Source organism: Pongo pygmaeus, chromosome 9, assembly GCF_028885625.2.
Source record: "Pongo pygmaeus isolate AG05252 chromosome 9, NHGRI_mPonPyg2-v2.0_pri, whole genome shotgun sequence".
NCBI classification, from domain to species: domain Eukaryota; kingdom Metazoa; phylum Chordata; class Mammalia; order Primates; family Hominidae; genus Pongo; species Pongo pygmaeus.
In genome coordinates this window covers 111,925,538-111,937,993 of record NC_072382.2, presented here as the reverse complement: position 1 = coordinate 111,937,993, position 12,456 = coordinate 111,925,538, and the positions used below count along the sequence as shown (strand labels likewise).

Sequence of the window (12,456 nt, the reverse complement as noted above, 5' to 3'; positions counted from 1 at the left end):
GGCTCACACCTGTAATCCCAGCACTTTGGGAGGCCGAGGTGGGCGGATCACCTGAGGCTGGGAGTTCGAGACCAGCCTGACCAACATGGAGAAACCCCGTCTCTACTAAAAATACAAAATTAGCCGGGCGTGGTGGTGCATGCCTGTAATCCTAGCTACTCGGGAGGCTCAGACAGGAGAATCGCTTGAACTCGGGAGGTGGAGTTTGCAGTGAGCCGAGATTATGCCATTGCACTCCAACCTAGGCAACAAGGGCGAAACTCTGTCTCAAGAAAAAAAAAAAGCAGTTTCCATAGAGTATTGGGTGTTTGAGCCAGATTATGGTAGACTGGGGGCAGTGGATGTCAGGTACGGAAATTGAGGTTAGTGTATAATGGACAGCCCGTAAAGGAAAGTTGTCTCTGAAAAAGAAAAAAAATAGGGGTTGGGAAAAATTGATTAATTCATTTATTCACTCTACAAATTTTTGAGGCCCTCTTTAGTACTGGCATTGGGCATATAATTATGGTAAGCAATCAACTGCACTGGGTTATGTCTCCAAGGCTGATTGCATGCCTCTCTGTGAGCCCAGAGGCCAGACAGCAAGAAAGACAAGAAACTATGGAAACCTAAGCTCTCTAAGAAGGAAGATAAAACTCTTCTCCCCAAAAGCAAGAGCTTGGAAAAGATGCCTAGAGAAAGGAGCAGAGTATAATAAGAACATAACAGTATGTCTGAGACCCCTTTAAGGAATTTACTCTAAGTAGTAGGTAACTTATCCAGGGGGAGATTTTATCATTCCTTTATAGTGCCAAGAAATCCTTGGGTTTCATGCAAGATTTTTTATACAGTAAAACAGTAATATTTTAACACCACAGCTTCTGCTGTCAGTAAAGTAGGATCTGGTAAATAAAGGTGAATAATTATCATGAGCCACAGAGAATAGAAATCATAAACCGCAGTGTGCACAGTAGGTAACTTATAATCATGTTGACTTTGCTGATTTGGTGTTAAAATAGTAGTAGTAGAATATAATGTTTGTATTTGGCTGGGCGCGGTGGCTCATGCCTGTAATCCCAGCACTTTGGGAGGCCAAGGCAGGTGGACCACTTGAGGTCAGGAGTTCAAGACCAACCTGGCCAAGATGGCGAAACCCCATCTCTACTAAAAATACCAAAAAAACACACAAAAAAGAAAAATTAGCCAGGCATTATGGCGTACACCTGTAATCCCAGCTACGTGGGAGGCCGAGAGCATCGTGGCACACACCTATAATCCCAGCTACTTGGGAGGTTGAGACAGGAGAATCACTTGAACCCAGGAAGCAGAGGTTGCAGTGAGCCGAGATTGTGCCACTGCACTCCAGCCTGGTCAACAGAGCAAGACTCCATCTCAAAAAAAAAAAAAAAGAATGTATTTGCTCACATTTGAATTAAGAACACTGAAAGGATACAAAAACAAGTTATTTGGGGAGTATTGGACTGGAGTGTGACTTTCACTCTACTTTTTAATTGAAAGTATTACCTACATAAAACAACAAAATTAGTAGCAAAAAAGTAAATACATAAAGGAAGAATTAGGGCCCAAGAATTCTGGTTTTCAGTCTGGTCTTTACTTTTTCTATTAACAATGAGCCATTTTTTTATCTAATATTTTATTCCTTTGAACTATTTGGGTTCCTATAAGCTATCTTTATAATCACTTTATGGAGTAAGTATTATTTCAAGGAATTTAAGGATCCTAGACATTTTTAACTTTGAGACAATTACTGATTATTCTGATGCAATTGTAAAAAATAAGAGAGATCCCTGGTATCCTTCTCCCAGCCTTCCTTGATGGTAACATCTTGTGTAACTACAGTACAATATTACAAGATATTGACATTGGTACAATCTAGCCACCTTATTCAGATTGCATCAGTTTTACCTGCACTCATTTCTGTGTGTATGTAATTTAGTTCTACGCAGTTTCATCATGTGTATTAATTTGTCTGACAACTACCACAGTCAAGTTACTGAAATGATTCTCTACTTTTAAAGTGTATGCTTTTGAATCATAAAGGCATTATAATTTTTTTTTTTTTTGGTCCTCTTAGTGTATTGGAACAACACAAACTAACAAAAGAACAGTGGGAAGAAAGAATACAGAACTGGCATGAAGAACATAGAGGAATGTTAAGGTATTTGGGTAGCTATTTTCTATGTTTTCTTTTTTCCCTCAAAGTATTTTCATGTTGTAACATTTATTATTACATTATTTCCAAAAGATTATTTGACTTATGTAAAGTACTAATTTTTAATTCCAGGTATTTTGCAACTTTAGTTTGATATGCTCCTACTTAAATATATTACATTTAGTTTTATTTCAACAGGGAGGATTCTATGATGGAATACCTGAAGATTGCACAAGATCTAGAAATGTATGGAGTCAACTATTTTGAAATAAAAAATAAAAAAGGAACTGAATTGTGGCTAGGTGTTGATGCTTTGGGTCTGAATATTTATGAGCATGATGACAAGTAAGTAAATTAGTTGCATAGTGAACTAGTCATTGTTCAGTGGTCTAAATGACTTTAATCTTATGTCCTGTTTTTCAAAGTAGTTTCTTGTCTTGATTACCCTTACTGTTTTCAAACTAAAAGATTAGTTAATGACATATAGACTTGCAGATGTTTTACCTCCATTTTCTTATCACCTTGCAGTTTCAGAGTTCTACTTTTCAGTGTATTTATCAAATGAGATGATTGACTTTTATTTGAAATGTGCTGCTTCAGCTCTTGTGAGTTATGTCTAGTAACTTAATTAAAATTTGCTCCCTCGATAGGTGAGAAATAATTCTTTAAAATACTATTATGCTTGACAAATAGATTGAAATTGAACATACATAAGAAATCAGCAATAAGAGAATGGATTTAATAAATATGTGTATTATATCTTAGAGGATATTTTTGAACATTTATATATGGGAATTGTTTTGAATATGTTTGGACATTAATACAATAGAATATCCCTGTATTACCCATATTGAACACTGTAATTATATCTTGAAATTGACCAAATATTTTTTTATTATACATATATAATTCATCAATATTTTATTATATGTATAATATATGTATATTTACATATACATATATATGTACTATACAAATACGTGGGTAAATACTATATAGAGACGGTATATTATACACATACACATGCAATATAAAATACATCAGACTCTTACTTTTCAGGATTAATAACTACAATTGTCTTAGACTTTAATTTATTTGCCATACCACATAAGCATGCAAATCTATGCCAGTAATTAATGCCTTTTCCTAAGGCATTATTCTTTATTCTAGGTTGGCTCCAGAATTTTAATTTTTATTACTACAGATATCTAATAAAATATTAATTTCAAAGCATATGTGATTCCAAACAAGAGCATTTTACTATTTTTACCCTAATATCTTCTCATGTGTTTATTACAAAGCAAGTTAGAACATTATATCATTCAGAAGAGAAATTTTTGAAAAGCAAAAATGACTTCAAGACTAATTTTTGTAAACTGAATCTTTTTTTTTTTTGTTTCAGAGAATGGGATCTTGCTATGTTGCCCAGGCTGGTCTCGAACTCCTGGACTCTAGCAATTCTCGCTCCTCTGCCTTCGCCAGTGCTGAGATTACAGGAGCGAGCCACTGTGCCTGGCTTCTTAATTTTTTTGGTTGTTGTTGTTCTGGCAAATATTGGAGCAATTTTTTTAAATGTTAAAAAAGTTATTGTATTAGCTTCCAGGCTTACCTCACAAGAGTGCTGTGAGAATTATATGAGGCAATTGCTTTAGAATTTTTCAAAGTAGCATATAAACGTAGCATAGTGTTCTCTAAAATACTGTTGCATTCCTCCAGTCTCTGTTTTAAGCATGTTACTTTGACTTATATCAGGGGCCATTAGAGGGCCCTCTAATATGCTTATTGAGTAAAGAATGTTTTATGTAGAAAAGACTCTGCTGTGCTGCAGTACCTACTCTGCTTGAGAACTAAAAGGAGTATAAATAGGTAAAAATTCATGCTGTGTTGTCAGAAGCCTGGCTAAAAGATGTCTTCTGGCCAGTATAGGTGTCAAAATCATTTCTCAGTCTTAGTTATTAGGACAATAGGACAATAGTGATGCATTTGATAGGTAGTCTGAAACAGTGAAATACACGAAAAGGCAGAAACAAAATAACTTATTCCAATATGATTCCCTATATCTTTGTGTGTAGGGTGATAAAAAGGAGGCAGCTGCTGTGTATAGTCTCAAGAGTTTGAATTCCATCTCTATCATTTATCTAAATATTTATGTATGTGAGTGTTTAAAATTTTTAAGTTGAGATATAATTCATATACCATAAGATTCTTTCAAAATATACTGAAAACTAAGTATTTTTAGTATATTCATGAATATCCAGAGATTTTCAAATTAAACACAGGAAGGAAGTACTGTTTTTTTATTTGCAGTAACTTGCCCATAATTCACATGAGAAATTATAAAGGCCATTTTTTTTTCTTCCCCCTTCTTACACATATTTAAACTGTAGTTGTAGCTTGAATCCAAACAGAATAAAAACTGAACAGCTAGTTCAAACCCCAGGAGGCTCAGTTCTACACTCGGATCACCAGGTAGTTTTTTTAGATAATTTTAGGAAAATATACTGCTTTTAAGGTTCATGACACATTTATGAAATCTTTGGACAGTTATTTGTTTTATATGATTTATCAGTTTTCCCCTTAAAAGATAAGGTCAACTGTAGTTATGAATAAGTTAATACATTTTGAAAATCTGGAACTCTTAAGATTGGTCATTCAGTCAGTTTAGGTCCTAAACAGGAATTTTATTCAATGTTTCCTGCCTTTAATTAAGGAGATGCTCTCATTTTTTAAGGTTAACACCTAAAATTGGTTTTCCCTGGAGTGAAATCAGAAATATTTCATTTAATGACAAAAAATTTGTTATAAAGCCAATCGACAAAAAGGCACCTGTAAGTAATTTCTTTAATATTTTGTGTATTAACTGTTTAATATCTGCTAGTTTCCCGTGATATCACTTGAAGAATAACAGTGTTCATTTATTAAATTGCTTCTGAGGACCATTCTCTTTCCATAGGTCAGCTTTCCCAGTGATGAAATAATATATGTTAATAAAAATCCAAAGCTTTAATTTTTTAAAGTAAGATGTAAATATTAGAATTTTATTTTATTTGAGATTCAGTTATACACAGGTAATATTTGTTAGGAGGCTAATGAAAACAATCACCATTCCTAAGAAGCAATTTTAAAGTGTTTCTTCATTGGTGGCTAGAATGTAGTAGAGGTAGCCCTATTCTAAATTAACTTCGTTTATACAGTTTTGCTTTATAAACTTTGTATTTTTGTAACTTGAAGCCTTGAACTTAAGAAATCTTTTTATTTAAATAGATTTTTAAAGTTCCTCTAATGTCAAGTATACTCTAGTATCCTAACCCTGTTAGTTATTGAAAAGGTAAAAGTAAGGAGAACAGGCTGGGTGCGATGGTTCAGGACCATAATCCCAGCACTTTGGGAGGCTCGAGAGGAGCAGATCACCTGAGATGAGGAGTTCAAGACCAGCCTGGCCAATGTGGTGAAACTTCATCTCTACTGAAAATACAAATATTAGTCAGATGTGGTGGTGCATGCCTGTAATCCCAGCTACTAGGGAGGCTGAGGCATGAGAATTTCTTGAACCCGGGAGGCAGAGGTTGGAGTGCACTCAGATGGCACCACTGCACTCCAGCCTGGATGACAGTGAGACTCCATCTCGAAAAAAAAAAAAAAAAGAACAATTCTAGGTTAAAAAAAAAAACAAAACTCTACAGCCATGAATGAAGACCCAATTTTGACATTAATGGCAAATGGTGTATAAGGAACAGGTGCTCATAGTTACTTTGGAGAACAAAAAGGAATAAATGACATTTAATGTATTGCAAGGATAAGAATATTAGCCTCTTTACAAAACTGGTAGGATATGAAAAGGTGAGGAACCAGTTATGTGAAAGTATGTCACGCTCACTGGGAGTTATGAAATTGTATGATTTCTTATTTCTAAACTATATGTAATATGACATTAAAATTCATACCTCATGTTAAAATTTAGTACAGATTGTTAATGCGAGACAGTATCCTTCAGGAAGATTTTAAATTCAGAATACTTTATGTTTAGGATTTTGTTTTTTATGCACCTCGTCTGAGAATCAATAAGCGGATTTTGGCCTTATGTATGGGAAACCATGAACTATACATGCGAAGAAGGAAGCCTGATACTATTGAAGTACAACAGATGAAGGCTCAGGCTAGGGAGGAGAAACATCAGAAGCAGTTGGAAAGGTATGGAGTTTATGACCTTTCACTTTTAATTGATAGGAGTAGGCTATCTAAAATTTAAGACTGCTCAGTTTTTTAAATGTACCTTAAATTTGTATTTATTAATATTTTCATTATGTTAAAATTCAAAGACAGTATTATCACTCTATCCTTTAAAACGAGTATGTATAATTTTCAAGTTAGAAATCTTTGACAGATATCTCGAAGAAAATAGCTTTTTATGACTCATTTCTTGCTTTTCACTGATAGACATTGTTTTAGATATAGTAGTTTGAAACTTTCAAAATTGTTTTGCTTGTGACTTATATTTCTTAATTTTTTCAGGGTAAGAATGTGCTGAATATTTAACTTTGAAACAACATCAGTGACATTGTAGAACACAACTGAAACGTCACTGTGCCAAGTAGGGTAACATCAGTCAGCACTCCCTGCCAAAGACCCTAATCTTTTTAACTCTGTTTCTCTTAGACTTAAAAGAGAAACTGTTAAATATATTAAATTGATAATATTTAAAATTGAATGATAGTGAATAAAATTTATATCAACCCTAGAATCAGATTACTGGGTCCAGTGACATTAATTCCCAAATCTGGTTTTAGATTAATTTCAACTTTGTGCTTTACTTGAAAAAATTTAGAGGCCAAACTAAAGTTAACCTTCATTGAATAAATCTTTATGGAACAACGTGATAGTCTAAGAAATAGAGTAAGTCCTTAAAAAAAATTTGAAGAGCCCTAAACATATGTATTTTAAATATTGGATATAAGGTACTTTGTATCTAGAAGGAAGCCATCTGCTAGATACCATTTTGCTACTATAGTTTTAGGTTTTATATTGAATGATTTTTTTTCTTATTCAACAACTGTTCTGTGTAAGAGATTTTATTGATTTTTACCTATTTTGTAATATTAACTCAAATTATCTTCCTTAGAGAAGTTAACCACATAACAAAACATTTTTATATGGGTTTGAAGCTTGTCAGTAATTACTAATCCCATTATTAAAGATACTGAGTTGGTGAGCTGAGCATGGTGGCATGTGCCTGTAGTCTCAGTTACTTGGGAGGCTGAGGCAGGAGGATTGCTTGAGCACAGGAGTTTGAAGACAATCGGGGCAACAGGCAACATGCAACACAGTAAAACCCTTTCTCTTAAAAATAAAAAAAAAAAGAGTAATGAGTTGGATTGTTACTTTGATGGGCTCTGTCCTTTTTTATTGTGGTCATGTGCTTTAGCATTACATTGTGGTTCTAATCTTAAATGCTTTTTAAAAATACTCTTTATTGGGCTTTACTTTCTATGCAGTACATTCTTATCCACATAGCCTTGCATTTGCCTCTGTGGAAGGGAAGACTTCTTTTAGTTTCTACTTAATTTTTTTAAATCGTAATAAAGATTTCACTGTCTCTTAAAGGTCTTCTAGCATGAGATAAATGAGGAATTATTTTATATACAGTTCCTGTATCTCATACTCATCACTCTATAGTATGCCTAACTGTTCTGCTCATTCATAATGTTGATATATTGTTTACATTCTTAACTTACTATATTTATCTATATATCCTTTATTTCATGGCTTATAGAGGAATACTGTATTGCTTCTAGTACAGGTAGTATGTTTACTTAGTATCATTTGGTAATGGTGCTATATTTTAGTTACTCTAAGGCTTAGATGGAAGTGGAAGACTTAAGTTTCTTTTTTGGCACAATAATCCGTAGTTCTCCTGGATAAATGTTAGAGCTCTTCATTAGTAAGCATTTATTGACTGCTTTATACTCAGTTGGAATTCAGTAACTTTTATTCAGTTTGAATGCCTAGGAGATATATTATTCTAGTCACCTAGGAATTGGCAGTCTTTCAGAAATGGCACGCTGAGTCATTTATTCCCTGCTTTACAGGTCAGAGAGAGAGAAATGGCAGCTGTATGTGTGGAAACAATTTTGATTAAGCCCATTGGCAAAGTAGCCAGCAGACATACCTGGGAGAATGCTCAGAGGTATGCTGCCTCTGCTGCTAGGCTCTCCTGGGCAAGAACAGTAGTTGGGAAAGAGTAGCAAAGAGACCTCTTTCCCTACAATACTTTGGTATATTTGGCTATATTTACTCCCTATAATTTTTATAACCTTGGGGTTTTTTGGCAATGAAAATGACCTTATACACTATGAGTGGTTATTTCATGTAGTTTCTGAAGCTCTTAAATTATTGGCATCCAAATTGAATTATGACTCATAATTTTTGCATGTTTTTGTATGGCTAAAATTGTTTCCACATGTGAAAACTGAAAGCCCCAAGTTTACAGTTTAGAGTTACATACCCGTGTACCAATTGTAGGTTAGCTGTGGGAGATTCTGCACCAAGGCTGGCTAGTGTCATACAAAGAACACAGGCTTTGGAACTAGATAAATCTGGGCTTGACTCCGCTTCTAACACTCAAATCGAACAGATAATTTTGAGCCTGTGTTTCCTTGCTCTTACTATGAAAATAATATTCTTACCTTCAAGCGTTTTTGTAAGAAATCACGACAGTGGTATATAGGCATTTAGCAAAGTACCCAGTACTTAATAAAAAATAGCCATTATAATAATTCCTAATATTATTATAAACTAAGTTGGATATGTTTTTAATATTCATGGAAGAAAAATGTAATTGGACCCATTTGATCTTTAAAAAGTAAGATATTCTTGAGTAATTTTTTTGCATATTAATGCAAGGAATAATAGTTTATTAATGTGATTTATGTCCTTGAAATAGAACAACTGCGTTGAAATGAGTGTTTTCAAACCCAAAGTCCAAATAAAAATATCTGCATCTATTGTTACAGTAATCACAAAAGACTTCATGAGGAAAGTGGGACTGAGGCTTGAAGGTTAGAGAGAGCAAGAGATATGTTCAGAAGAAGAAGCCAACATAGATGAATATGTAGAGATAAAAATATGTGTGGTGTGCCTGTGGGCCAGTGAGGTCCTCTAAAATGAACAGCATTTAGGGGAGCAGCAAGATCTGGTTTCATAAAGGAGACAAGACAGGCCTACAAAAACGATATCACTGAGTGATGTAAAGGGCTGAAGGCATTTGTATTATTTGAATGAAGTGTTGGCTGGAGATGGCTATCGTCAGGGTAGGATTCTTGTAAAATTTGAGATAACGAGCCTCACAGTACAGTAAACTACAACGTGTTTTAAATATTATGATCAGGTTAAATATCTGCTGTATACTTATTCCATTTCTCAGTAGGAAGACCATTCCCCACCCCCCTCCCAACTTGCATATGGCCAGATTATCTTGATTCTTTTTTTCTGCTTCCATATCTCCTTCACCTCCATCCCTGAAGAACAAATGAAACATCAGTAGGGAAAAGCTAAATAAAACCAGCACATCCATCTGTAGAAAGGGCCATATATGCCAGAGCTGGGTCAGAAAGGCTCTTAGTTGGTGGAATATGATGGTAGCCTTCTGGTTGAGATCTGGTTTGCAGTGTAAGTCCTCGAGAATTGTCTTGGGACCTTGGGAAAGGAGGGAGGGAGCTAGTTGGCTTGGGAACTGTGGCAGAACTGGATGTGATTGCGTAGAGGCTGGGGAGTGATTGGGTAGTCTAATCAACATCCTAGGGTGGCAGACAACCTGGCATGGAAAAGAATAGCTTTTGGCCTTACTAGCAATTGCTTGAAAAGTACTGCACTTTTGCTTCTTTTGCTTTCACACAAAGCCTGATGTTTTAGCTATCTAAAGAACACAGAAAGGTCAGCAGCCACTGTGGGGGCCACCAGGCCTTTCTTTTGCCCGGAGAGACTGGGAAACACAAACTTTCCCTTAAACTCACGTCTTCCAGAAGTGTGAAAGCTTGTATCTCCTTAAATCTCTTTGCCTGTATATGCTTTATAAATTGAAATAGGATGAAGAGAAAGAGGTGAATGTCCTGCAGAGTGAGCCCAAGTACTGGGGTTAGGAATAGTTATTGGCTCTTCCTCCTTGCTGTTGCAAAAGTACCTCATAGGCATAGGAAACTCCAGAACAGAGATGGAGCTTTCCTTGCATGAATGACCACCAGGCCCTAGTTTTTTTTTTATTTTTTATTTGACAGGGTGTTGCTCAGTTGCCTGCCAGGCGGGAGCACAGTGGCACGATCATAGCTCACTGCAATATTGACCTCCCGGACACAAGTGATCCTCTCATCTTAGCCTCCTGAGTAACCAGGACTATGGGTACACACCACCGTGCCCAGCTAATTTTTTATTCTTATTTTTAGAAGAGATGAGGTCTCGCTATGTTGCCCTGGTCTTGGACTCCTAACCTCAGGCAGTCTTCCCGCCTTTGCCTCCCAATGTGGTGGGATCTCAGGCATGAGCCACCATGCCCAGCCTCTCTAGATTATTAAATGGTGGGAGGATTCATTAAAACAGCAGCGAGGTGTGGTGACCCTTTATGTTTTGGCTTGGTGCATGCACTAGGAGGTCACCGTCAGTGTTTGACCTCTTGCTGACTTGTGACACCTCTACCTGTTTGCCCCAAAGGTAAGCTCTCTTTCTGTTTTAGGGGCAAATGGGTATCTAGGAGCTGCAGGAATTTTAAAATTTAGGTTTATAAATAAGGGCGAAATCTTTGATAGCAAAACTTTGCTGGTAAGTTTATCAGAGACTGCAAGTTGAGAAACTACAGGGTTTTGTGCTTGAAATTCAGAATTGACAGCAGGTGGCAGTGCTCTTTTTGTGGAACATTAAAGCATACTCAGATAAATTTCAGAGATGAAATCGTAACTGATTTTTTAAGTTATTAAAGTAGTGATTTGAATATTGATTCAACTTAAGTAAACAATATTGTCTGATAATGGAGTTTCCCCATGTGACTTTTTCTCCTCTTTATATTTTTGCCCCTAACATAGATTCTGACCCATGGTAGGCTCTTGGTAGATGTTTGGTGAATGAATTTGGCAGTATTTAAAAGAAACACTCTCATCAGGCCCATGGCAGATGCAGCTAAATGATCAAGGCATTTTTTCCCACTGAGCTCTGATGATATTTTTTAAGATCATTAGCCACCTACTATCATTCTAATGGAATTGTGAAAGGAGGTGAAATTGATTTGTCATCTTGTATCTAGGCATGAATGGGTACTACCCAAGAAATTAAACTTGGATTAATTCATTTTTAATGATTTAAAATTGTTGCCCTCCCTGTTTTAAGATACATGGCTTTGTTTGCTCCCTTCAGTCCTTTATTATTTCCCCAGTGGAGGTCTCCGGTTAATCTAAAGAAGATATTTTCTTGGGGCATGGCTACTGTGTGGTTAACTCTTTTGGTGCTGACATTTAATTTGTTGTCAGAGTTCATCCCGTATGCAAATGGTAAATCGGATTTTTCCCCCATTAAAGTGTGCCTTATAAGCATGTTCTGTATGCATGAATATATATTCGACAGTTATACTTTACTAGCAGTTTTGTAAACTCATCCTTTGAGGATGTTCCTAAATGTCTAAGTTTTTAATATTTTTTAAAAATAGTCTCAGTGGTCTTTATTGTGAACCCACAATAAGTAATACATTGGAACCCAGCACATGCATGTACATACATGAGTGTATGTATGTCATAGTCCTGTACTTTTAACTACATATGCTATTTTGAACACAAGTGTAATACAATGAAAACCCTGTTAAAATATTTATGCTGTCGTTTCTTCTTAGTTGATTCAGTTCTTAGGTTTCACATGAATACTATTTCCAATTATTATTATTTTATTTCAATAGTTTTTGGAATATAGGTGGTTTTTAGTTACATGAATGGGTTCTATCATGGTGAATTCTGAGATTTTAGTGCACCTGTCACTCGAGCAATGTACACTATACCCAATGTGTAGTCTTTTGTCTCTCACCTCGTTCCCAACCATTGCTTCTCAAGTCACCAAAGTCGATTATATTACTCTGTCTTTGCATCCTCATAGCTTAGTTCCCACTTATAAGTGAGAACATATGGCATTTGTATGTTCTGAGTTACTTCACTTAGAGTCATGGCCTCCAGCTTCATCCAAGTTGCTGCAAAAGACATTATTTTGTTCCTTTTTATGGCAGAGTAGTATTCCATCACATGAATAATATTTCTGTGTATTAATTTGTAACAGCAATT

General features: G+C 35.6%; 1 protein-coding gene across 3 annotated transcripts in view; it reads left to right on the top strand.

Annotated features, from left to right (window-relative positions):
- Positions 1–12,456, top strand: part of RDX (radixin) — an 83,784-nt gene that overhangs the window by 25,349 nt on the left and 45,979 nt on the right. For all 3 annotated transcript variants that reach the window (XM_054437440.2, XM_054437441.2, XM_054437442.2), the window contains 4 exons: positions 2,075–2,158; positions 2,351–2,497; positions 4,884–4,980; positions 6,180–6,343. In XM_054437440.2, the coding sequence (XP_054293415.1) occupies positions 2,075–2,158; positions 2,351–2,497; positions 4,884–4,980; positions 6,180–6,343 (492 nt within the window). The remainder of the gene's footprint in view (positions 1–2,074; positions 2,159–2,350; positions 2,498–4,883; positions 4,981–6,179; positions 6,344–12,456) is intronic.